We start from the raw sequence: 26,100 nt of genomic DNA, 5'->3' as shown, positions 1-26,100 counted from the left end.
AGATTCATCTACATTGTTGCATATATCAGTAGTTTGTTTCATTGCTGGTAGTTGTTCCATTGTAGAATATACCATGATTCAGTTATCCATTCTTCTATCCATGTACATTAGGATTGGTTCCAGTTTTTGGCTTTTATGGATAAAGCTGCTGTGAGCTTTCCTGTATATTTTTTGGTGAATATATGAATTCATTTCTCTTGTGTATATACTTAGGAATGGGATTGTTAGGTCACAGAATAAGGGTAGTTTTAGACATACCTTACATTGCCAGACAGTTTTCCAAAGCTGTTGTACCAAAATACGTTCCCGCTGGCAATGTATGAGACTTCCAGTTACTCTGCATCCTTATCTGTTGTCAGTCGTCTAAATTTTAGCTGTTCTGATGGGTTTGATGTGGTTATGTATTGTGGTTTTTAACTTGCATTTTCCTGATAAATAATGATGTTGAGCGTTTTTTTTTGTATAATTATTAGAGATTCAGATACCTTCTTTGGTGAAGTGCCTATTCAAATCTTTTTTGTATTTAGTCTGTTTTAATTTTGAGCGATTCTTCAACCTTTCTCTGTCTTTCTTGACATTATTGCAATGCAGAGGCCAGTTTTTTTTTATAGGATGTCTCTTAGTTTGGGTTTGTTTGAAGTTTCCTCATGATTATATTCAGATAATGCATTCTTGACAGGAATACTGTGTAAATGATGTTGTCTTCTTATCAGTGCATCATAATAGAAGTAATGCCAGTTTGTCCCAATATTGGTGAAGTTAACTTTTATTACTTGGTTCAAGTGGGGCCTGCCAAGCTTCTCTGCTGTGAGGTTATTGTTTCCTCCCTTATAGTTTATGAGTTATTTGTGGGGAGATATTTTGAAGCTATGTAAATATCCCTTTCACTCAGTAGTTTTAGCATCCATTTATGATTTGCTAGCTCCATCATTCCTCTTCATATTTATTAGCTGGCCGTTCTCCCTTATTTATTTATTTATTTATTTATTTATTTATGTTTGTATGAACTCATGGGGACCTTATTTTATTTACTAGGTTATAATATAATACTACTATTATTTATTTAGATGGTTAAAATACCCATTCATGGTAGCATTTGTGTCCTTTTGACATTTTCTCATCATTCTTTGAATACTTCCTTATTTTCTAACCACAGCAAGACAGATATTACAGGCTCATTTTGTCTGTTCCCTGCTCCTACCCTGGAATCCAGCTATTTCTCCATGGAGCTCTGATTCCTTTAATTAATTTATTTATTTACATTTAAAAAGGTTTTTCTGAGGCAGGGTCTTGCTCTGTCACTCAAGGTGGAGTGCCAGTAGCAAGATCATGGCTCACTGCAGCCTCAACCTGGCTCCTAGGCTCAAACAATCCTCCCATCTCAGCCTCCCAAATAGCTGGGACTATATGCATGTGCCACCATGCCCAGTTAATTTTTTTAGTTTTTATTTTTTGTAGAGGCGAGGTCTCGCTCAGTTGCCCAGGCTGGTCATCAACTCCTGGGCTCAAGCAATACCCTCGCCTCAGGCTCCCCCTGATTCCTTTTAGTGGGTAATGTAATTTAGAAAAAAGCCTGAGTATTGGGTGTGTTTGCTGCTACTGGGGAGTTATTGCTTCTAGAGTTCTCAGCAGACAGACTAGGAAATTGTGCGTGTGTGTGTGTGCGTGTGCATGCACACGCGCGCATTCACATACCTTAGGTGACTTTGCTTTTGACTTTGTGTTCTAGGAGAGAATTTATAATATTTTTTGCCATGTATCTCAAGTGTACACGCAAGATCTCCACTTGGTTGTATAATGATGTTTGAAATTAAATATATCCGAAATCGAACACTTATATTTGCACTTGTCACCACCCCAAGCCGGCTCTTTTCACTGTCATCCCCATCTCAACAAATAGCAACTCTGTCTTCCCTTACTCAAGCCATACGGCTATGTTTTTTTGTTTGTTTGTTGAGAGAGTCTCGCTCTGTCCCCCAGGCTGGAGTGCAGTGTTGCTGTCTTGGCTCACTGCAACCTCCACCTCCCGGGTTCAAGTGATTCTCTTGCCTAAGCCTCCCAAGTAGCTGGGATTACAGGCACTTACAGGTGCACACCACCATGCCCGCCTAATTTTTGTACTTTTAGTAGAGATGGGGTTTCACCATGTTGGCCAGGCTGGTCTCGAACTCCTGACTTCAAGTGATCCCCCGACCTCGACCTCCCAAAGTGCTGGGATTATAGGTGTGAGCCACCACACTCGGTCAGCTCTGGTCATCTTTTATTCTTTGCTTTCTCTCATATTTTACTTCAAACTATCAGCATGTCTTTTGACTCGTTTTACAAATTTTTGTGGGTAAATAGCAGGTGCATATATTTATGGGGTACATGAGATATTTTAGGCTTGGGGATGGTGGCTCTCCCCTGTAATCCCGGCACTTTGAGAGGCCGAGGCAGGAGGATCACTTAAGCCGAGAAGTTTGAGATCAGCCAAGGCAACATGGCGAAATCCTGTCTCTATAAAAAATAAAAAATTCTTTTCTATGGCTTCATAGTATTCCATGGTGTATACGTGCCACATTTTCTTTATCCAGTCTATCATTGATGGGCATTTGGGTTGGTTCCAAGTCTTTGGTATTGTAAATAGTGCTGCAGTAAACATACGTGTGCATGTGTCTTCACAGTAGAATGATTTATAATCCTTTGAGTAGATACCCACATGTATGAAGCTGGAAACCATCATCCTTAGCAAACTAACACAGGAACAGAAAACCAAACACTGCATGTTCTCACTCATAAGTGGGAGTTGAACAGTGAGAACACACGGACACAGGGAGGGGACATCATACACTGGGACCTGTCGGGGGATGTGGGGAAAGGGGAGGGAGAGCATTAGGACAAATACCTAATGCATGTGGAGCTTAAAACCTAGATGACAGGTTGATAGGTGCAGCAAACCACCATGGCACATGTATACCTATGTAACAAACCTGCATGTTCGGCACATGTATCCCAGAACTTAAAAACTTAAAGTAAATATATGTATAAAAAGTTAGCTGGGCATGGTGGCCCATGCCTGTAGTCTCAGCGACTCAGGAGGCTGAATGGGAGTATTGCTTGAGCCTGAGAGATCAAGGCTGCAGTGAGTCTTAATCACGTTACTGCACTTCAGCCTGGCTGACAGAGCAAGACCTTGTCTCAAAAGAATAAAAAGAGATACTTTGATACAGGCATACAATGCATAATAATCACATCAAGGTAAATGGGGTATCTATCACCTCAAGCATTTATCCTTTGTGTTACAATCTAATTATACTTTTAATTATTTTTAAATGTACAATTAAATTATCGACTATAGTTGACTTGTGCTATTAAATACTAGATCTTATTCAGCTTTTCTAATTAATTTTTGTACCCATTAACCTTCCCCACTCCCCTCCTGACTCTCCCCACTACCCTTCCCAGCCTCTGGTAACCATCCTTCTACTTTCTATCTCCATGAGTTCAATTGTTATAATTTTTAGCTCCCACGCATAAGTGAGAACATGCCAAGTTCGTCTTTCTGTGCCTGGCTTATTGTTCACTTCATATAATGACCTCCAGTTCCATCCATGACAATATCTCATTCTTGTTTATTGCTGCATAGTGCTCCATTGTGTATATTTGATTTGACTCTTACTTTAACATATATCTGCATCCTGACTTCTCAACACCTTCACCATTGTCGTGCTGGTCTAATTCACCTCTTTTTTTTTTTTTTTTTTTGCTGTCTTGTCCAGGCTGGAGTGCAGTGGCACGATCTCAGCTCACTGCAGCCTCTGCCTCCCAGGTAGCTGGGAGTACAGGCACCCGCCACCACATCTGGCTAATTTTTGTATTTTTGGTAGAGACCAGGTTTCACCATGTTGGCCAGGCTGATCTCGAACTCCTCACCTCAAGTGATCTGCCTGCCTTGGCCTTCCAAAGTGTTGGGATTACTGGCGTGAGCCACTGTGCCCAGCCTTATCTCTTACTTGAATAATTGTAGTAGTCTCCTAATTGTTCTTGCTTTTGCTTTTGTTCTTTTATAACCTTTTTCTTATTGTAGGAAGCAGTGATAATTTTAAAATGCAGGTCACAACATGTCTCAGAGACCCAAAACCTCTCATTGCTCATCTCTCTCACAGTAAAAGCCACAATAATGTACTAATGGCCTATAAAGCCCTGCAGGATCTGGACTCCCCTGCACAACTCTCTGACCTCATGTAGATTTTATTTGACTTCCGTTTTCCTCTTTTTTTTCAGACAGTCTCGCTCTGTCACCCAGGCTGGAGTGCAGTTGTGCAATCTCAGCTCACCGCAACCTCTGCCTCCCAGGTTCAAGCGATTCTCCTGCCTTAGCCTCCCAAGTAGCTGGAATTATAGGCACATGCCACCACACCCGGCTAATTTTTGTACTTTCACTAGAGATGGGGTTTTACCATATTGGCTAGGCTAGTCTTGAACTCCTCACCTCAAATGATTCGCCTGCCTCGGCCTCCCAAAGTGCTGGCATTACAAGCATGAGCCACCACACCCTGCCTAATTCTTCTCTTGAATGATGATTAAACCCTTTCATAGGCCTATAGCTTGAGGGCAAGGAGATGCACACTTTCTGTATATTAGTGAGCGTTGGTTTATTCTGGTTCGTCTGTACTGAAGTGTGGTTTACTTTTTTTACTCCCATAATGAATTATCCAATGTTCTGAAATAATAAAATACATTAAAGACTATGATCTCCAACATGCAGGGCTGGCAAAATGTTTCCTGTCTGTATCCTTGCTCATTTGACTTTACTTATAAGGTCTCTATCTTCCAGACTGCAAAATGGCTCAGTCTGTCTTCTCCTTTTCTTCTCCAGTGTGCATTCTTATTCTTGCCATTAAAAAAAAAAAAATGTTAGTTACTTTTTCCAAATATCTGTAGAAAGCTTTGTGGGGCTGAGGCAATACCAGTGCCTGATCAGTTTGCTAGTTCTTACAGACCTTTGATCACTTAACAGGGGGCAGTATTAGAATAAGTTTGGAATTTAAGTCTGCTTTCATGAAGTTAGGCTCCCCTCAATTCAGTTCTGTCTGCCTTACAGTTAATGGAACTTCTTCCTAATTCCTATCACTTTCATCTCTCATAGTTCCTGTCACTCTTTTATGTGTCAGTCTTTGTAGTGCTGGTATGTTTTCATCATTTTGGCCTGTGTAATAGCCTGAATGTCATTATGTGAGTTTTATCCCAGGAATTGTGCTTTTGGTTCAGTTTTTTAACTTAGGGTAAATTTCATTGTTCAGGCCTGGCACGGTGGCTCGTACCTGTAATCCCATCACTCTGGAAGGTCAAGGCAGGAGGATAACTTGGGCCCAGGAGTTCGAGACCAGCCTGGGCAACACACTGAGACCCCCATCTCTACAAAAAAAAAAAAATTTTTTTTTTTGAGACAGTCTCACTCTGTCACCCAGGCTGGAGTGCAGTGGCACAATCATGGCTCACTGCAACCTCCACCTCCTGGGTTCAAGCAATTCCCATGCCTCCGCCTCCCGAGTAACTGGGATTACAGGCATGCGCCACCACATCTGGCTAATTTTTGTATTTTTAGTACAGACAGGGCTTCACCTGTTGAAGGCTGGTCTCCAACTCCTGACCTCAGGTGATCCGCCTGCCTCAGCCTCCCAAAGTGCTGGGATTATAGGCATGAGCCGCCACACCTGGCCCAAATTTTTTAAAAAAAATTAGCCAGGTGTGGTGGCATGTGCCTGTAAGTCTCAGCTGCTCAGGAGGCTGAAGTGGAAGAATCACTTTGAGCCTGGGAGGTTGAGGCTATACTCCAGCCTGGGCAACAGAGTGAGACCCTGTCTCAAAAAAAAAAAAAAAAAATGTTTAGAATCTTGCCTTCACCAACGATTGGGCTTATGTAAGACAACGTCTTTATAGATGAAGAATTCTATATAAATATAAAAATATGGAAGTGGGCATCATGCACAGTGATAATTTTCTTTAATTAAATAAGCAAAAATTCCACTGTTAACCAGGTATATACAGCATACACATAGGCTTGAGTCAATTTGTGTCTTTGGTTACACCTGGATTTCAACTCTGGCTCTTTGAACTCACTGTGTGACTTGAGGAAAGTTATTTAATCTCACCCAGCTTTGGTTCTTTTTGGTGTGAAATGCTTTTAAATGGTTGTAAAAGTTTTAAAATGCCTATCTTGCGTTTGCAACCTACTTTGAAATATATGGGATAATGTACCTATAGTAAAATCCCATAGACTATGAGTGGTGTTGGATATATAGTTTTTCACAGAACAATTCCACTTTTCTATGTGTTGGAAAATTTTTATAATGTTATAAAAAATGCCTGTATTGCAGGCTTATTAGGATTAGGTGATATAAAATATGAGAAGCATCTGGCATGTAATAAGTGCTCAACAAATAGTGGTTGTTAAAAGTACTTCAGGGGAGAGAGATATGCTTTGTAACATCAATAATACAATAAAGCAATTTATGAAATGTTTAAAAGTATATCCCAGTTTTACTGGTCTCCTTCACTCCATAATAACTGAGTAAGAATCTCTGGGATGTTGTACGTGGTCTTAGCTTTTTATCTCTTTGGTCTTTCCATCTCCCCTTCTGGGGCTGAGAACCACCAATGGGAGGAGGAAAGGTGTGGTGGAGCAAGTAAAGGAGAAGGATCCTCCTCAACACCTTCCCAAGGTTTGGCGTTACATAAGACCTCAGAACCAGTTAGGGGAGCCTCAAGAATATAACAAGATTGATTCCCTGCTCCTGCCCCAGCAGAAGTAGCTGTATCTACTTTTTTTTTTTTTTTTTCTTTTCTTTTCGTTTTTTTTTTTTTTTTTTTTTTTTTTTTTTGAGACAGAGTTTCGCTCTTGTCACCCAGGCTAGAGTACGATGGTACAATCTCGGCTCACTGGAACCTCCACCTCCCAGGTTCAAGCAGTTCTCCTGCCTCAGCCTCCTGAGTAGCTGGGACTACAGGTGCATACCACCACGCCCGGCTAATTTTTGTATTTTTAGTAGAGATGGGATTTCTCCATATTGGTCAGGCTGGTCTCAAACTTCTGACCTCAGGTGATCCACTCGCCTTAGCCTCCCAAAGTGCAGCCTTCCAATGTGAGCCATTGTGCCCAGCCCACTCTTTATTATATATGTTTAATATTTGACTCCAAGGCTCCATCAGATTCATTTTGTATTCTCACTGCCTCTTAGCACAGTGCCTGCTACACACTAGGTTTCCAATAAATGTGTGAAGGTAGAAATAAGAAAGGAAAGGGTAGGCCGGGCGCGGTGGCTCAAGCCTGTAATCCCAGCACTTTGGGAGGCCGAGACGGGCGGATCACGAGGTCAGGAGATCGAGACCATCCTGGCTAACACGGTGAAACCCCGTCTCTACTAAAAAATACAAAAAACTAGCCGGGCGCGGTGGCGGGCGCCTGTAGTCCCAACTACTCGGGAGGCTGAGGCAGGAGAATGGCGTGAACCCGGGAGGCGGAGCTTGCAGTGAGCTGAGATCCGGCCACTGCACTCCAGCCTGGGCGGCAGAGCGAGACTCCGTCTCAAAAAAAAAAAAAAAAAAAAAAAAAAAAAGAAAGGAAAGGGTGACATAGGAAGAAAAACTGTGCCATAAAAATGTTCATGATCTGATATTGCCAATCCTAGAAATTAATCTGAAGAAAATAAAAAGGAAGCAAAAAGCACATACTACGATGCTTGTTTCATAGTGAATGTTAGCTATGGTAGCTATCTCTGTATTTTTACTGTATTTTTATGTATATGTAATAAAAACTGGCAGTAAGTTAGTTATCTAGGAATAGGGGAGGAGTTAGATAAATATGAATACTTATTGTCCTATCATGTGCCTATTAAAAACTGGAATAATGCAGGCCAATAAAGGTAAGGAAAAATACTTAATACATTTTAAAAAGCAGAAAAAAACTGTATAATTGTAACCATTTATACACATGAAAAAAGCCTATAATATTATAGCAAATATTATAATCACAGCCATGTTAGGAAAACAGCATTCTAGGTGATTTTTCCCATTTTCCTACATTTTATAATGTTATATACATTTAATAATTAAACATTTTTATAGGATAGCAAATACCAAATGTAGAGGAAAATGGATACTTTCACAAACATCTAGTAGGACTGTAAACTGGTTAGACCTTTCTGAAGAGCAATTTGGCAATATATATCAAGCCTTAAAAATGTCTAGCAATTCCATTTTTAGAAAGGCTTCCAAAGAAATAATTAAGAATGCATACAAAGATTTGGCTACAAGAATGTTCCTCACAATATGAAATACAGTTGCAAATAGCAAAAAAATTAGATGTTTGTCTCCCTTACTTGCGCCATTAAATAAATAATGGTATGTTTATACTAAAGGATATTATGTAGCCCTTAACATGTGCTTAAACACTTAAGATGTTTTAAGTAAAAAGAAGATTATAAAAGAGTACATACATTATGATTACATTAAAAACATGTGTGTGTGTGTGTGTGTGTGTGTGTGTGTACAGAAAATGGTCTCAAAGAATATACACCAAGGTGTTAAACAAGCTTATCTATATTCATCTTGCTTTGGTAATAAGAAAAAAATAAATTCAACTTTGTACAAACAGACTTACCAAGCCTCAAATCTGATAATCTTAGGGTAGGTCACCATTATATCAATATGCAACACTACAGTACAATCGTCCCTTGGTATCTGTAGGGGATTGGTTCCAGGACTTTTCTTGGATACCAAAATCCAAGGATGCTAAGCCCTACAGTTGGCCCTGTGGAATCACACACATGAAGTCAGCCCTCCATATCCAAGGGTTCTGAATCCTGAAAATACTGTCTTGTCTTTTTCTTTTTCTTTTTTTAAGACAGGGTCTTGCTCTGTTGCCCAGGCTGGGCTACAGTGGTGTAATCATAGGTCGCTGTAACTTCAAACTCCTGGGCTCAAGCAGTCCTCTTGTCTTGGCCTCCCAAAGTGCTGGGATTACAGGTGTGAGCCACCATGCCCAGCCAGAATATTACATTTTCAATCCAAGATTGGCTGAATCCATGGATGGGGAATCCACGGATGCGGAATCCACAGATAAAAAGGACTGACTGCAGTTTTAAACAAAAGTAAAAATGGGGCAGGCGTGGTGGCTCACGGTTGTAATCCCAGCACTTTGGGAGACCAAGGCAGGTGGATCACTTGAAGTCAGGAGTTCGAGACCAGCCTGGCCAACATGGTGAAACCCCATCTCTACTAAAAATACAAGAAAAAAAAAAAATACAGGTGTGGTGGTACGCACCTGTAGTCCCAGCTACTTGGCGGCTCAGACAGGAGAATCGCTTGAACCTAGGAGGTGGAGGTTGCAGTGAGCTGAGATCACACCACTGCACTCCAGCCTGGGTGACAGAGCGAGCCTCCATCTCAAAACATAAAACAAACAAATGAAAGTAAAAATGAAACATTTCATTAAATTTGAAAGACATCTGCAAAAATGGCCCAGCACCTATTTGTAAATATTAATTTTGAAACCCTTAGAAATATTATGACAGAGCTTGACTTGTAGCTATCAGATATGATGGCGGATAAACCAAACATTAGCCATGATTCTGAGCACTAGCACAAAGTAGCATTAATAACCCCATTAATAATTGCAAGTGATTATAAAATATGATTCCATATTGTTATATAATAACTATGTTTTGTTTCTCTTTGCTTAGTACATACACTTGTCTCTGGATTTATGCATTAGGATGCCATGTTACTGTTCCACCTTACTGGGACTATACAAACATTAGTTAAATCACATACATTTTGTTGAATCTTAAGTATACAAAAAAAACTATTTGCTGAAATATTTGCTCTCAGTGTTTAAACAGTGATTATGTTAAAGAGCTAATTATCTAATCTATAATTAGAAGCTAGTCTAATTTATCCAGGAAAAAATTTCTCAGTATGGGTTAATTAGAATGATGAAATAGTTTGAAATAGTTTAGGGAAGTGGAGGAATATAAGTAGAGTCACAGTATGCAGAAGAGCCTAATTTATACAGAGGAGCTACAGTTTAGTGTGGCTTCAAACAGAGAGATAAGGCTGGATAATCAGGTACAGGCCAGTTCATTGAGAACATTATTTGCCATCTGAAGGACCTTAATCTTACAGAAGATAAGGAGCCATCATATAGGGTATAAACTGGGTAAGGAAATTATCAATTTTGTTAGATTTGCATTCTAAGATCACTCTGCTATCACTAGTGGCAGTGCGTAGAGGATGGATTAGGTAAATGTAAAATTATTTTCCAGTAGAATTGGTGTTTGTCCTATTAAGAGCTTAAACACTTTTCTCCTGGAAGCCAATGTTGCAGCTGCTGAATACTAATTCCTTGAAGGGATAGTTGAAATCATCTAGAGAAAAGAGATGTGAGACAGACAGACTACACATTAAGTTAATGCCTGAGTCATTGATTTATCTTCTTGTAGAGTGGTAGTAACTCTTCTCTTAAGTAGTAGTTTTACAACTAGGACTGGAAGCTCAGTGGTAGTGTCTTCCATTGAAAAATAACTCAAACAAAAGTACATATAACAGCGCTAACTTTTTCAAATGAAAAATCTTCATTTATAAGATGTACTTGGTGTATTGTTAAATTTTATTTATCTTTGGTAATAATGTTAATAATAGGATTGATGCAGACATCCAATAACATAGATATTCTACCAGGTTTGCAAGGTAACCAAAACTATCATGTTTTCTGAATAGTAACAAATTGTATATTTAGCTTGAATTTTACTGTTAAATCATAGCAAGTTTTTTGTCTGTACTGTTTACAGCCTGTATCCCAACCAGTTGGAGTTGAACAAGCAGCTCTTCTAAAACCAGATTTAGTTCGAAGGTAAGTATCTTCAAATTAGTACCATGAGAACAATGAGGATATGCTGAAGTTTGTGTACTCATTAGGTGCTTAGTGCATCCTGACTAGAGAAGCTTCTGTATTCTTGTACTTGTGTGAATGTTTAATAAAGATGTTTAATAAAAATATTACTAGATTTGTGTTTTGCTTTTTTATGTTAGTAGGGATCATATGGATTGTGAAATTAATTGTTCATTTTCTTATTGTGTTTATTTATACCCTTCTGTTCTAGGAAAAGCTGGTAAAGGGTTAAGGAAGGAAGAAACAATAGAGTTTAGAGTAGAATTCTAGCTAATCTAAAGAAATAAATTACAACTAGATATTTAATTGTATTATTATTTAGTACTTGAAAACTAGTATTTTTCTGTATAAAATATTGATTGGATAGTTTTTATTGTTCTATCTTCAAGTTCATTGATTGTTTCCTTTGTCCTATTCATTCTACTATTATGCCTATTTAGTGAGGTTTTTTTTTTTTTTTCTGTGATTGTTTGGTGCTATACTTTCTATGTGGTTCTTCTTAAAATCTTCTATTTCTTTTATAAGATTTTGGTTTTTTCATTTGCCTCAAGATTATTCGTGATTGCTTATTGAAGCATTTTGATGATAGCTGCTTTAAAATTCTTGTCAGAGTCCGGGTACAATGGCTCACACCTGTAATCCTAGCACTTTGGGAGGCCAAGACAGGCAGATCACTTGAGGTCAGGAGTTCAAGACCAGCCCAGCCAACATGGTGAAACCCTGTCTCTACTAAAAATACAAAATTTAGCCAGGTATGGTGGTGCATGCCTGTAATCCCAGCTACTTGGGAGGCTGGGGCTGGGGGATTGCTTGAATCCAGGAGGCAGAGGTTGCAGTGAGCTAACATTACACCACTGTACTCCAACCCGGGTGACAAAGTGAGACTCTAAATAAATAAATAAATAAAATTCTTGTTAGATAATTCCAATATCTGATTCATCTTATTCTTTTTTTTTTTTTTTTTTTTTTTTTTTTGAGATGGAGTCTCACTCTATTGCCCAGGCTGGAGTGCAGTGGCAAGATTTCGGCTCACTGCAACCTCCACCTCCTGGGTTCCAGTGATTCTTGTGCCTCAGCCTCCCAAGTAGCTGGGATTACAGTCTCCCACCACCACGCCTGGCTAATTTTTGTATTTTTAGTAGATATGGGGTTTCACCATGTTGGCCAGGCTGGTCTCGAACTCCTGACCTCAAATGATCTACCCGCCTCGGCCTCCCGAGTGCTGGGATTATAGGCGTGCGCCACAGTGCCTGGCCTCATCGTATTCTTTTTTTTTTTTTTTTTTGAGATGGAGTCTCGCTGTGTCTCCCAGGCTGGAGTGCAGTGGCGTGATCTCGGCTCACAGCAAGCTCCGCCTCCCGGGTTCACGCCATTCTCCCGCCTCAGCCTCCCAAGTAGCTGAGACTACAGGCGCCCGCCACCACGCCCGGCTAGTTTTTTGTATTTTTAGTAGAGACGGGGTTTCACCATGTTAGCCAGGATAGTCTCGATCTCCTGACCTCGTGATCCACCCGTCTCGGCCTCCCAAAGTGCTGGGATTACAGGCTTGAGCCACCGCGCCCGGCCCATCGTATTCTTATTAGATGATTTCAATAACTGACTCATCTTGGTGTTGGCATCTGTTGATTACCTTTTTGCATTCAAGTTGTAATTTTTCTAGTTTTTGGGGTATGACAAAGGAGTTTATTTTCATTTGTCTCCTGGGCATTTGGATATTATGTCAGGTGACTGTAGATCCTATTTAAGTCTTTTTTTTTTTTTTTTTTTTGAGATGGAGTCTTACTCTGTTGCCCAGACTGGAATGCAGTGGAGTGATCTTGGCTCACTGCAGCCTCCGCCTCCCGGGTTCAAGCGATTCTCCTACCTCAGCCTCCTGAGTAGCTGGGATTACAGGCACATGCCACCATGCCCAGCTAACTTACTTTAGTAGAGACAGGGTTTCGCCATGTTGGCCAGGCTGGTCTCAAACTCCTGACCTCAGGTGATCTGCCCACCTCAGCCTCTCAAAGTGTTGGGATTATAGGCATGAGCCACCATGCCCGGCCTATTGAAATTTTCTATGTTAGCAAGCAATCACTCTTGTTTAGATGCATAGGTTCTGGCCTGCTTTTGTGGGCCATGATTCTGATGACAATTTAGTTTTCAAAATCCTTACAGTGCTGCTATTCTGGTTTGTTTTGTTCACCTGGACCCCCTGGCCCCCACTGCTGGGCCAAGAGGTGGAGAGTGCTTCCCTAGGCCTGCTCCCCCAGGTCTGCTCTACAGGCTATGCTCTACTTACTGGTGGGGCCCCTACCAGTGCCACTGGGGAAGGACAGGGCCTACTTAAGTCCGCTTCTGTTGCTGGGTTGGGGATCAGGAGACACTGGGCTTGGGCTGCCTTTGCCTCTGGACTGGGAATTGGGAGACACTGCCTGTACTGCCTTTATTCACTGGGTGGGTAATTGGAAGATACCAAGTTGCTATGATATTCCTCAAGTCCTGGGGGTCCCTAGCCAGTCCACTTTCATCTTTTCACTCTTCTGTGCCCTCCTGTCATTGTCCACTACATTATTTCTAGAACTTTTAGCTGTACTTAGAGGGGAGGAGCAGGGAAAGTTGAGTTTCTGCCATCTTGTCCCAAACCCTAAACTGGTGTGTTAAGTAACTTTGGAATGTGAATGATATAGCCCATTGGCTAAAATTATATTCCTTTTATCCTCTGATTACTTGTTACTGCCATTTCTCTGTGTATTTAAAAATCTCTTAAGGGCAGTATTAATGTATCTTCTTCCACTACTTACATTTATGCAAATTCTTTGTCATATGGACATAAAAAATTTAGGAGTTATTTTTATCTCTTCTTGTACATTTATATATAGATGCTTCATGAGTTGTTTTTAGGAGAAATAACTTGCTTAAATTAATTTGAAAGATACCTGTTTCAAAAAGATATCTGAAACTTAGAGCTTGTAATTTAAATTCCAAATGTGTTTATTGAAATTTTTTTATTGAAATATGTTTGAGTTTAAAGAAAAACCTGAAAAATGCCTTTGACACAGATAAACTAAAAGGTAGCCTCCCCTTTCATAATAATATTGATGTAGACCTGTAAAATGTAACTAATTAGAATGAATAATGTTGAGCTCTTTTTATATCATTCATTTTCATTTCTTGTTCTGCCTCCTGCAGAACACTATTCTTGTCTCCCATACCTGGTCTACCCTGTTGAGTTCATTACATAAACAGGTATATTTTGAGTGATAATTTGTTTTGGTTTTAGAAGTTTTATTTGAAGATATAAATAAAGTAACCCCTAAACAAACAAGATAAAACCGATCAAGAGCACCCCATGATAAAAGGTTTCACAGAGGTCTATCACTGGCAGTGTTTTTCTTTCATTCTCATCACTGAGATGTTTGCTAAATAAATACAGTGTGATCTTAATTTTTCAGCTTTTTGAAAAAGCTTTATTGAAATATAAATCATACACCATTTAAAGTGCGTAATTTAATGGCTTTTAGTATATTCACAGAGTTGTGCAGTCATAACTTTTAAAAAGATTGTAGTATTTATTAATTTTTCTTAAACTCATTATTTATGGTTTTATAATTGGGAGTTTTTCTTAGAATTTTACTGTCAAGACTGGAATGAGTTACTTTTTTAAAAATATTGCTAGCTTGAATCAAGATGTGGCAACTATGAAGGAAAACATCAGTAGCCCTGATAACCCAAGTGGAAATGGCAAACAGGATCGGATCAAACAGAGAAGAGCTTCCTGTCCCCGACCAGAGAAGGGGACTAAATTTCAGCTTACCGTCCTTCAGGTCAGTTTGTAAATATGGTTTGGTTAAGAGTACATATAGAGGTCTGGAGGGTCAGAGAGGGGCAGTGCTACAGAAGTGAGTTGTAGAATATTGTGAAACCCTCTCTAAACTAACCTTCTCTCCGTTACAGACTTTCCAATACGAGTATTATGTGTTCATTGTTAAACTTAGGAAATATAAGAAAGAAAATAAAATCCACTTGTAACCACCATTCAGAGATAGCTCCTATTAATGTTTTAGTTTGTTTTTCTCTCTTTTTCCTGTATGTACATGTAGTGTTTTACATTATTAAGGTTGTAATAGCACTAGTAATCGCAGCAAAAATCTACTGAGTTCTTTTGTGGTAGGCACCCTAAATGTTATCCATGCATTTTATCATTTAATCCTTCAATAACCCTGTATGATAGGTCGTAGTGTATACTCATCTTTACAAATGAAGATACTAAAGATCAGAGGAGTGGGCCGGGCACAGTGGCTCACTCCTGTAATCCCAGCACTTTGGGAGGCCGAGGCCGGTGGATCATCTGAGGCCAGGAGTTTGAGACCAGCCTGACCAATATGATAAAATCCCATCTCTATTAAAAATACAAAAATTAGCTGGGCATGGTGGTGCATGCCTGTAATCCCAGCTACTCGGGAGGCTGAGACAGGATGTTGTGGTGAACTGAGATGGTGCCATTGCACTCCAGCCTGGACAACAAGAACAAAACTCCATCTGAAAAAAAAACAAAAAAAATCAGAGGAGCAAAGTAATTTGCCTAAGATCACTCAACTAGCAAGTGATAATGTCAGATCTGAACCTAAATCAGACTTTAAAGCCCATATCTCTAACCAACATGATGTACATTTCAGTTGACTGCTTCAACCTATATATAATTTTATATCCTGTATTTTTAAAAACCTAATATATCATGTATGCTTTTCTGTATCATTAATTTTTCGATAACATGACATTTTAAATGGCTATATTAAATAGCTGCTTATACAGAGAAATAACGTAATCATTCCCTATGTTCTTGGTTTATGTTCTTTCTTTCCATCTTTTTCCCAGTCTGTCCTTTTTCTAACTTGCTGTCTTTTACTCTTTTTGGCTGTCTGTATATCTTTGCAACAAAATCCTTGAACATACATCTTTGTATCTATTCCTGATTGTTTCCTTATTAGATCCATAGGAGTCGGACTCATGGGTCAAAATATGAAGATTTTTAAAATTTCAAGATATATGTTGCTAGATTGCTGTCCATAAAGATTGATCCAGTTTACATTTCCATTCGCAGTGCCTCTTCTTTTGCTTAGTCAATTTATAGATTAAGAGAATTTTGGAAATGAATTATTAAATTTAAATCTTTGCATTGCAGATAGCTCTAGTGACTTATAACTTTTTTTTGCTTTCTTATAAAAGTTGTATTGTTTTCTTTACCACAGGATCACATTTATAACTTATTTTTTACTGAGTAACTTGAACCTGTTAGATTGGTCATAGAATGGCTGTTTAGATGGTATTCCACCAAGGGAAAACATAGTCTTTTTAGATTCTGAACTATTTAAGCCATTTTCCACATATATTGTATGTGAACTAGTGTAGATGTTCCCTGCACAATTTGCAAAGAAAAGACAGTGACTGACTCTTAAACCAGTGAAATGTTTGTACTCAGGTATCAACCTCTGGAGATAACATGGTAGAGTGTCAGCTGGAGACACACAACAACAAGATGGTCACCTTCAAGTTTGATGTTGATGGTGATGTGCCAGAGGATATTGCAGACTATATGGTAAGTATAGTAAGACTAAATTATCTTCCCTTCAGCATTCTGTCTTTTTTCCCCTATAATTCTGTCTCCATTTATTTTGAGCCATCATTTTTTAAAGAGTACGATTAATTTTAAAAGTTTGTACAGATCTAAATTGGGTTATCATCAAGTGTAAATCACTGCATCTCCTCCGGTTTCAGTATATTTATCTGGAAAATATGCGGAGGTTTCATTTAGAGATAATATAGATAAATGGTTCTTATCTCTGAGTGCATGTGAAAATCACTTGACAAGCTTTTTAAAAACAATTGTATTGCCTGGTCCCTTGATTAAATCAGAATATTTGCAGGTGAGGCCCAAGCATCAATAGTTTGTAAAGCTCCCCAGGTAATTTTTTTTTTTTTTTCAGTTTATTTTTTGCTGGGCACAGTGGCTCATGCCTGTAATCCCAGCACTTTGGGAGGCCTAGGCAAGAGGATCACTTGAGCCCAGGAGTTCAAGAACAGCCTAGGCAATGTAGTGAGTGAGACCTTGTCTTTACAAAAAATTTAAAAATGCCAGATGTGGTGGTCACACTTGTAATCCCAGCACTTTGGGAGGCTGAGTGGGGAGGATTGCTTGAGCCCAGGGGATTGAGGCTGTAGTGAGCTATGATCATGTCACTGCATTCCAGCCTGGGCAGCAGAGCAAGACCCTGTCCCAAAAAAAAGTTATCTTTTATTATCTTTTTGTTTTTTAATTATACTTTAAGTTCTAGGGTACATGTGCATAATGTGCAGGTTTGTTACATATGTATACTTGTGCCATGTTGGTGTGCTGCACCCATCAACTCGTCAGCACCCATCAACTCATCATTTACATCAGGTATAACTCCCAATGCAGTCCCTCCCCCCTCCCCCCTCCCCATGATAGGCCATGGTGTGTAATGTTCCCCTTCCCGAGTCCAAGTGATCTCATTGTTCAGTTCCCACCTATGAGTGAGAACATGTGGTGTTTGGTTTTCTGTTCTTGTGATACTTTGCTGAGAATGATGGTTTCCAGCTGCATCCATGTCCCTACAAAGGACACAAACTCATCCTTTTTTATGGCTGCATAGTATTCCATGGTGTATATGTGCCACATTTTCTTAATCCAGTCTGTCACTGATGGACATTTGGGTTGATTCCAAGTCTTTGCTATTGTGAATAGTGCCGCAATAAACATACGTGTGCATGTGTCTTTAAAGCAGCATGATTTATAATCCTTTGGGTATATACCCAGTAATGGGATGGCTGGGTCATATGGTACTTCTAGTTCTAGATCCTTGAGGAATCGCCATACTGTTTTCCATAATGGTTGAACTAGTTTACAATCCCACCAACAGTGTAAAAGTGTTCCTCTTTCTCCACATCCTCTCCAGCACCTGTTGTTTCCTGACTTTTTAATGATTGGCATTCTAACTGGTGTGAGATGGTATCTCATTGTGGTTTTGATTTGCATTTCTCTGATGGCCAGTGATGATGAGCATTTTTTCATGTGTCTGTTGGCTGTATGAATGTCCTCTTTTGAGAAATGTCTGTTCATATCCTTTGCCCACTTTTTGATGGGGTGGTTTGTTTTTTTCTTGTAAATTTGTTTGAGTTCTTTGTAGGTTCTGGATATTAGCCCTTTGTCAGATGAGTAGATTGCAAAACTTTTCTCCCATTCTGTAGGTTGCCTGTTCACTTTGATGGTAGTTTCTTTTGCTGTGCAGAAGCTCTTTAGTTTAATTAGGTCCCATTTTTCAATTTTGGCTTTTGTTGCCGTTGCTTTTGGTGTTTTAGACATGAAGTCTTTGCCCATGCTTATGTCCTGAATGGTATTACCTAGGTTTTCTTCTAGGGTTTTTATGGGATTAGGTCTAACATTTAAGTCTCTAATCCATCTTGAATTAATTTTCGTATAAGGAGTAAGGAAAGGATCCAGTTTCAGCTTTCTACTTATGGCTAGCCAATTTTCCCAGCACCATTTATTAAATAGGGAATCCTTTCCCCATTTCTTGTTTCTCTCAGGTTTATCAAAGATCAGATGGCTGTAGATGTGTGGTATTATTTCTGAGGACTCTGTTCTATTCCATTGGTCTATATCTCTGTTTTGGTACCAGTACCATGCTGTTTTGGTTACTGTAGCCTTGTAGTATAGTTTGAAGTCAGGTAGTGTGATGCCTCCAGCTTTGTTCTTTTGACTTAGGATTGTCTTGGAGATGCCGGCTCTTTTTTGGTTCCATATGAACTTTAAAGCAGTTTTTTCCAATTCTGTGAAGAAACTCATTGGTAGCTTGATGGGGATGGCATTGAATCTATAAATAACCTTGGGCAGTATGGCCATTTTTACGATATTGATTCTTCCTATCCATGAGCATGGTATGTTCTTCCATTTGTTTGTGTCCTCTTTTATTTCACTGAGCAGTGGTTTGTAGTTCTCCTTGAAGAGGTCCTTGACATCCCTTGTAAGTTGGATTCCTAGGTATTTTATTCTCTTTGAAGCAATTGTGAATGGAAGTTCATTCCTGATTTGGCTCTCTGTCTGTCTGTTACTGGTGTATAAGAATGCTTGTGATTTTTGCACATTAATTTTGTATCCTGAGACTTTGCTGAAGTTGCTTATCAGCTTAAGGAGATTTTGGGCTAAGACAATGGGGTTTTCTAAATATACAATCATGTCATCTGCAAACAGGGACAATTTGACTTCTTCTTTTCCTAACTGAATACCCTTGATTTCTTTCTCTTGCCTGATTGCCCTAGCCAGAACTTCCAACACTATGTTGAATAGGAGTGGTGAGAGAGGGCATCCCTCTCTTGTGCCAGTTTTCAAAGGGAATGCTTCCAGTTTTTGCCCATTCAGTGTGATATTGGCTGTGGGTTTGTCATAAATAGTTCTTATGATTTTGAGATACATTCCATCAATACCGAATTTATTGAGCGTTTTTAGCATGAAGGGCTGTTGAATTTTGTCAAAGGCCTTTTCTGCATCTATTGAGATAATCATATGGTTCTTGTCTTTGGTTCTGTTTATATGCTGGATTACGTTTATTGATTTGCGTATGTTGAACCAGCCTTGCATCCCAGGGATGAAGCCCACTTGATCATGGTGGATAAGCTTTTTGATGTGCTGCTGGATCCAGTTTGCCAGTATTTTATTGAGGATTTTTGCATTGATGTTCATCAGGGATATTGGTCTAAAATTCTCTTTTTTTGTTGTGTCTCTGCCAGGCTTTGGTATCAGGATGATGTTGGCCTCATAAAATGAGTTAGGGAGGATTCCCTCTTTTTCTATTGATTGGAATAGTTTCAGAAGGAATGGTACCAGCTCCTCCTTGTACCTCTGGTAGAATTCAGCTGTGAATCCATCTGGTCCTGGACTTTTTTTGGTTGGTAGGTTATTAATTATTGCCTCAATTTCAGAGCCTGCTATTGGTCTATTCAGGGATTCAGCTTCTTCCTGGTTTAGTCTTGGGAGAGTGTAAGTGTCCAGGAAATTATCCATTTCTTCTAGATTTTCTAGTTTATTTGCGTAGAGGTGTTTATAGTATTCTCTGATGGTAGTTTATATTTCTGTGGGGTCGGTGGTGATATCCCCTTTATCATTTTTTATTGCGTCTATTTGATTCTTCTCTCTTTTCTTCTTTATTAGTCTTGCTAGTGGTCTATCAATTTTGTTGATCTTTTCAAAAAACCAACTCCTGGATTCATTGATTTTTTGGAGGGTTTTTTGTGTCTCTATCTCCTTCAGTTCTGCTCTGATCTTAGTTATTTCTTGCCTTCTGCTAGCTTTTGAATGTGTTTGCTCTTGCTTCTCTAGTTCTTTTAATTGTGATGTTAGAGTGTCAGTTTTAGATCTTTCCAGCTTTCTCTTGTGGGCATTTAGTGCTATAAATTTCCCTGTACACACTGCTTTAAATGTGTCCCAGAGATTCTGGTATGTTGTATCTTTGTTCTCATTGGTTTCAAAGAACATCTTTATTTCTGCCTTCATTTCGTTGTGTACCCAGTAGTCATTCAGGAGCAGGTTATTCAGTTTCCATGTAGTTGAGCGGTTTTGATTGAGTTTCTTAATCCTGAGTTCTAGTTTGATTGCACTGTGGTCTGAGAGACAGTTTGTTATAATTTCTGTTCTTGTACATTTGCTGAGGAGTGCTTTACTTCCAATTATGTGGTCAATTTTGGAATAAGTGTGATGTGGTGCTGAGAAGAATGTATATTCTGTTGATTTGGGGTGGAGAGTTCTGTAGATGTCTATTAGGTCTGCTTGCTGCAGAGATGAGTTCAATTCCTGGATATCCTTGTTAACTTTCTGTCTCGTTGATCTGTCTAATGTTGACAGTGGGGTGTTGAAGTCTCCCATTAGTATTGTATGGGAGTCTAAGTCTCTTTGTAAGTCTCTAAGGACTTGCTTGATGAATCTGGGTGCTCCTGTATTGGGCGCATATATATTTAGGATAGTTAGCTCTTCCTGTTGAATTGATCCCTTTACCATTATGTAATGGCCTTCTTTGTCTCTTTTGATCTTTGATGGTTTAAAGTCTGTTTTATCAGAGACTAGTATTGCAACCCCTGCTTTTTTTTGTTCTCCATTTGCTTGGTAGATCTTCCTCCATCCCTTTATTTTGAGCCTATGTATGTCTCTGCATGTGAGATGGGTCTCCTGAATATAGCAGACTGATGGATCTTGACTCTTTATCCAGTTTGCCAGTCTGTGTCTTTTAATTGGAGCATTTAGTCCATTTACATTTAAGGTTAATATTGTTATGTATGAACTTGATCCTGCCATTATAATATTAACTGGTTATTTTGCTCGTTAGTTGATGCAGTTTCTTCCTAGCCTCGATGGTCATTACATTTTGGCATGTTTTTGCAATGGCTGGTACCGGTTGTTCCTTTCCATGTTTAGTGCTTCCTTCAGGGTCTCTTGTAAGGCAGGCCTAGTGGTGACAAAATCTCTAAGCATTTGCTTATCTGTAAAGGATTTTATTTCTCCTTCACTTATGAAACTTAGTTTGGCTGGATATGAAATTCTGGGTTGAAAATTCTTTTCTTTAAGAATGTTGAATATTGGCCCCCACTCTCTTCTGGCTTGGAGAGTTTCTGCCGAGAGATCTGCTGTTAGTCTGATGGGCTTCCCTTTGTGGGTAACCTGACCTTTCTCTCTGGTTGCCCTTAAGATTTTTTCCTTCATTTCAACTTTGGTGAATCTGGCAATTATGTGTCTTGGAGTTGCTCTTCTCGAGGAGTATCTTTGTGGCATTCTCTGTATTTCCTGGATTTGAATGTTGGCCTGCCCTACTAGTTTGGGGAAGTTCTCCTGGATGATATCCTGAAGAGTGTTTTCCAACTTGGTTCCATTTTCCCCCTCACTTTCAGGCACCCCAATCAGACGTAGATTTGGTCTTTTTACATAATCCCATACTTCTTGCAGGCTTTGTTCATTTCTTTTTCTTCTTTTTTCTTTAGATTTCTCTTCTCGCTTCACTTCATTCATTTGATCCTCAATCGCTGATACTCTTTCTTCCAGTTGATCGAGTCGGTTACTGAAGCTTGTGCATTTGTCACGTATTTCTCGTGTCATGGTTTTCGTCTCTGCCCGTTCATTTGTGGCCTTCTCTGCATTAATTATTCTGGTTATCAGTTCTTCCACTCTTTTTTCAAGCTTTTTAGTTTCTTTGCGCTGGGTACATAATTCCTCCTTTAGCTCTGAGAAGTTTGATGGACTGAAGCCTTCTTCTCTCATCTCGTCAAAGTCATTCTCCGTCCAGCTTTGATCCGTTGCTGGCGATGAGCTGCGTTCCTTTGGAGGGGGAAGATGCGCTCTTATTTTTTGAATTTCCAGCTTTTCTGCCCTGCTTTTTCCCCATCTTTGTGGTTTTATCTGCCTCTGGTCTTTGATGATGGTGATGTACTGATGGGGTTTTGGTGTGGGTGTCCTTCCTGTTTGTTAGTTTTCCTTCTAACAGTCAGGACTCTCAGCTGTAGGTCTGTTGGAGATTGCTTGAGGTCCACTCCAGACCCTGTTTGCCTGGGTGTCAGCAGCAGAGGCTGCAGAAGATAGAATACTGCTGAACAGCGAGTGTACCTGTCTGATTCTTGCTTTGGAAGCTTCCTCTCAGGGGTGTACTCCACCCTGTGAGGTGTGGGGTGTCAGACTGCCCCTAGTGTAGGATGTCTCCCAGTTAGGCTACTCAGGGGTCAGGGACCCACTTGAGCAGGCAGTCTGTCCGTTCTCAGATCTCAACCTCCGTGTTGGGAGATCCACTGCTATCTTCAAAGCTGTCAGACAGAGTTGCTTGCGTCTGCAGAGGTTTCTGCTGCTTTTTGTTGTTGTTGTTGTTGTTGTTTAGCTGTGCCCTGTCCCCAGAGGTGGAGTCTACAGAGACTGGCAGGCCTCCTTGAGCTCCACCCAGTTCGATCTTCCCAGGGCTTTGTTTACCTACTTAAGCTTCAGCAATGGCGGGCGCCCCTCCCCCAGCCTCACTGCTGCCTTGCGGTTAGATCGCAGACTGCTGGGCTAGCAATGAGGAAGGTTCCGTGGGCGTGGGACCCTCCCGGCCAGGTGTAGGATATAATCTTCTGGTGTGCCCGTTTGCTTAAAGCGCAGTATTGGGGTGGGAGTTACCCAATTTTCCAGGTGTTGTGTGTCTCTGTTCCCCTGGCTAGGAAAAGGGATTCCCTTCCCCTTTGCGCTTCCCAGGTGACGCGACGCCTCGCCCTGCTTCAGCTCTCGCTGGTCGGGCTGCAACAGCTGACCAGCACCGACTGTCCGGCACTCCCCAGTGAGATGAACCTAGTACCTCAGTTGATAATGCAGAAATCACCTGTCTTCCGTGTCGCTCGCGCTGGGAGCTGGAGACTGGAGCTGATCCTGTTTGGCCATCTTGCTCCGCCCCCACCCCCCCATTATCTTTATTTTTGATAACAGGCTTTGAAAAAGCTAAACTCCCAGGTAATTCTTTTTTTTTTTTTCTGTTTTTTTAAAAATTTTTGTGGGTACATAGAAAGTTTATATATTTATGAGGTATATGAGATATTTTGATGTAGGTATACAATGTGTAAGAATGATGTAAAGGTAAATGGGGTATCCCTCCCCTTGTAATTCTTTTTTTTTTTTTTTTTGAAATGGGGTCTCGCTGTCTCTCCCAGTCTGGAGTGCAGTGGTGCAATCTCGGCTCACTGCAGGCTCCGCCTCCCAGGTTCACGCCATTCTCCTTCTTCAGCCTCCCAAGTAGCTGGGACTACTGGTGCCCGCCACCACACCTGGCTAATTTTTTGTATTTTTAGTAGAGACGGGGTTTCACAGTATTAGCCAGGTTGGCCTCCCCTTGTAATTCTAATGTGTTAGCCACTGATCTATCATCTTGTATGTAATTGTTTCATTTAGTTTTGTTTTTTTTTTTTTTTTTTTGAGACGGAGTCTCGCTCTGCCGCCCAGGCTGGAGTGCAGTGGCCGGATCTCAGCTCACTGCAAGCTCCGCCTCCCGGGTTCACGCCATTCTCCTGCCTCAGCCTCCCGAGTAGCTGGGACTACAGGCGTCCGCCACATCGCCCGGCTAGTTTTTTGTATTTTTTTTAGTAGAGACGGGGTTTCACCGTGTTAGCCAGGATAGTCTCGATCTCCTGACCTCGTGATCCACCCGTCTCGGCCTCCCAGAGTGCTGGGATTACAGGCTTGAGCCACCGCGCCCGGCCTCATTTAGTTTTTAATATTTTCTTTGAATTTTTAGGCTTAAGTTAGTATTTCTTCCCCCTTCATTTTATTTATTTTATATTATTTTCTAGGTTACTTTTGCATCTTCCCCTTTTGTGATGGGGATAGGGCTAGAATGGCAGGAAGAGTTCATATAATGCTTTTTGTTTCTGTCAGCTTTCTTTGTATATGCATTTCTAGCCAAGCAGAATTAAACATTTTAAAAGTCAATTATTTCATCAGTTCTGTTCTTGTTTAACGTAATATTTTCTGAACTGTCTCTTCTTTCATTCTTTTCAGGAATGTTTAACCTAATTAGTGGTCTTCCGAGCTATTTTTGGTTTTTGTTTTTTTTTTTTTTTTGAGACAGAGTCTCCCTCTGTTGCCCAGGCTGGAGTGCAATGGCATGATATTGGCTCACTGCAACCTCCGCCTCCTGGGATCAAGCGATTCTCCTGTCTCAGCCTCCCAAGTAGCTGGGATTACAGGCGCATGCCACCACACCTGGCTAATTTTTGTATTTTTTTTTTTTTTTTTTTTTTTTGAGACGGAGTCTCGCTCTGTCGCCCAGGCTGGAGTGCAGTGGCGTGATCTGGGCTCACTGCAAGGTCCGCCTCCCGGGTTCACGCCATTCTCCTGCCTCAGCCTCCCGAGTAGCTGGGACTACAGGTGCCCGCCACCTCGCCCGGCTAGTTTTGTATTCTTTTTAGTAGAGACGGGGTTTCACCGTGTTAGCCAGGATGGTCTCGATCTCCTGAGCTCGTGATCCGCCCATCTTGGCCTCCCAAAGTGCTGGGATTATAGGCATGAGCCACCGTGCCCAGCCTTCCAAGCTATTCTTTATTTTCTTTGAAGATGTTTCATTTGTGGTTTGTGATTTAAAAGCTTTTGGGTTTGGACATCTTAGTTTTAAACATTGCCTCAGTTATATTCTTCAAATAACCAATTTATAGAATGACATATTTTTTTAAATGCTGGTTCCTTCTCTGGTAGGTAGTGCCAATCTGAGAAATGTTGGTAGTCTCAAATAGAATTATTTAATGTATTCTTTGGCATTTGTTGCTGGTCTTTGTGAATTCTATTGTTATACTTGGATTTAGATACTTAATTTTAATTTTCTTCTTTTTTTTTTCTTTTTCTTTTTTTTTTCTTTTTTTTTCTTTTTTTTTTTTTTTGAGACTGAGTTTTGCTCTTGTTGCCCCGGCTGTAGTGCAATGGCGCGATGTCAGCTCACCGTAACCTCCGCCTCCCGGGCTCAAGCAATTATCCTGCCTCAGCCTCCCAAGTAGCCGGGATTACAGGCACCCGCCACCCCACCCGGTTAATTTTGTATTTTTAGTAGAAACAGGGTTTCACCATGTTGGTCAGGCTGGTCTCGAACTCCTGACTTCAGGTGATCCACCCGCCTCAGCCTCCCAAAGTGCTGGAATTACAGGCATGAGCCACCGTACCTGGCTAATTTTGTATTTGTAATAGAGACAGGGTTTCTCCATGTTGGTCAGGCTGGTCTCGAACTCCCGACCTCACGTGATCTGCCCGCTTCGGTCTCCCAAAGTGGGATTACAGGCATTAGCCACTGTGCCTGGCCCAATTTTCTTTCTTTATGTGGTAGTCACTATTTATATAATATTATAACTTTGAATAAACTACATTCACTCTCATGAATAGACTTACTTTTACTTTTGGGCAGGTTGAAGATAACTTTGTGCTGGAAAGTGAGAAAGAAAAGTTTGTAGAAGAATTGAGAGCTATTGTAGGTCAAGCCCAGGAGATCCTTCATGTCCACTCTGCCACAGAAAGAGCCATTGGAGTTGATTCTATTACTGTGGACTCCAACAGTAGCCAGGTGAGAACAATTGTTTAGCAAACAGATCTTCTCAGATATGAATCAGGAACATTTTAATTTATCTATTCATTT

At 40.3% G+C, this 26,100-nt stretch overlaps 4 protein-coding genes across 43 annotated transcripts in view; 1 reads left to right on the top strand and 3 right to left on the bottom strand.

Annotated features, from left to right (window-relative positions):
- TSR2 (TSR2 ribosome maturation factor) overlaps positions 1-26,100 on the bottom strand; it is a 1,158,091-nt gene that overhangs the window by 170,046 nt on the left and 961,945 nt on the right. The window contains exon 1 of one of the 35 annotated variants that reach the window (XM_050777078.1): positions 23,388-23,391. The exons of the other annotated variants lie outside the window; for them this stretch is intronic. The gene's annotated coding sequence lies outside the window, so the exon portion shown is untranslated. Of the gene's footprint in view, positions 1-23,387; positions 23,392-26,100 lie in introns of those variants that run through there. 35 annotated transcript variants of the gene reach the window in all.
- The window catches only part of GNL3L (G protein nucleolar 3 like), a 517,777-nt gene that overhangs the window by 297,102 nt on the left and 194,575 nt on the right, over positions 1-26,100 (bottom strand). The gene's annotated exons all lie outside the window — the stretch shown is intronic.
- The window catches only part of MAGED2 (MAGE family member D2), a 645,534-nt gene that overhangs the window by 551,895 nt on the left and 67,539 nt on the right, over positions 1-26,100 (bottom strand). The window lies entirely within an intron of this gene.
- Positions 1-26,100, top strand: part of WNK3 (WNK lysine deficient protein kinase 3) — a 170,577-nt gene that overhangs the window by 86,041 nt on the left and 58,436 nt on the right. For all 6 annotated transcript variants that reach the window (XM_050776810.1, XM_050776812.1, XM_050776811.1 and 3 more), the window contains exons 11-14: positions 10,830-10,891; positions 14,589-14,736; positions 16,392-16,508; positions 25,873-26,028. In XM_050776810.1, coding sequence (XP_050632767.1) covers positions 10,830-10,891; positions 14,589-14,736; positions 16,392-16,508; positions 25,873-26,028 — 483 coding nt within the window. The remainder of the gene's footprint in view (positions 1-10,829; positions 10,892-14,588; positions 14,737-16,391; positions 16,509-25,872; positions 26,029-26,100) is intronic.

Source organism: Macaca thibetana, chromosome X (genome assembly GCF_024542745.1).
Source record: "Macaca thibetana thibetana isolate TM-01 chromosome X, ASM2454274v1, whole genome shotgun sequence".
Taxonomy (NCBI): Eukaryota; Metazoa; Chordata; class Mammalia; order Primates; family Cercopithecidae; genus Macaca; species Macaca thibetana.
This window is presented reverse-complemented; position numbering and strand designations above follow the sequence as displayed.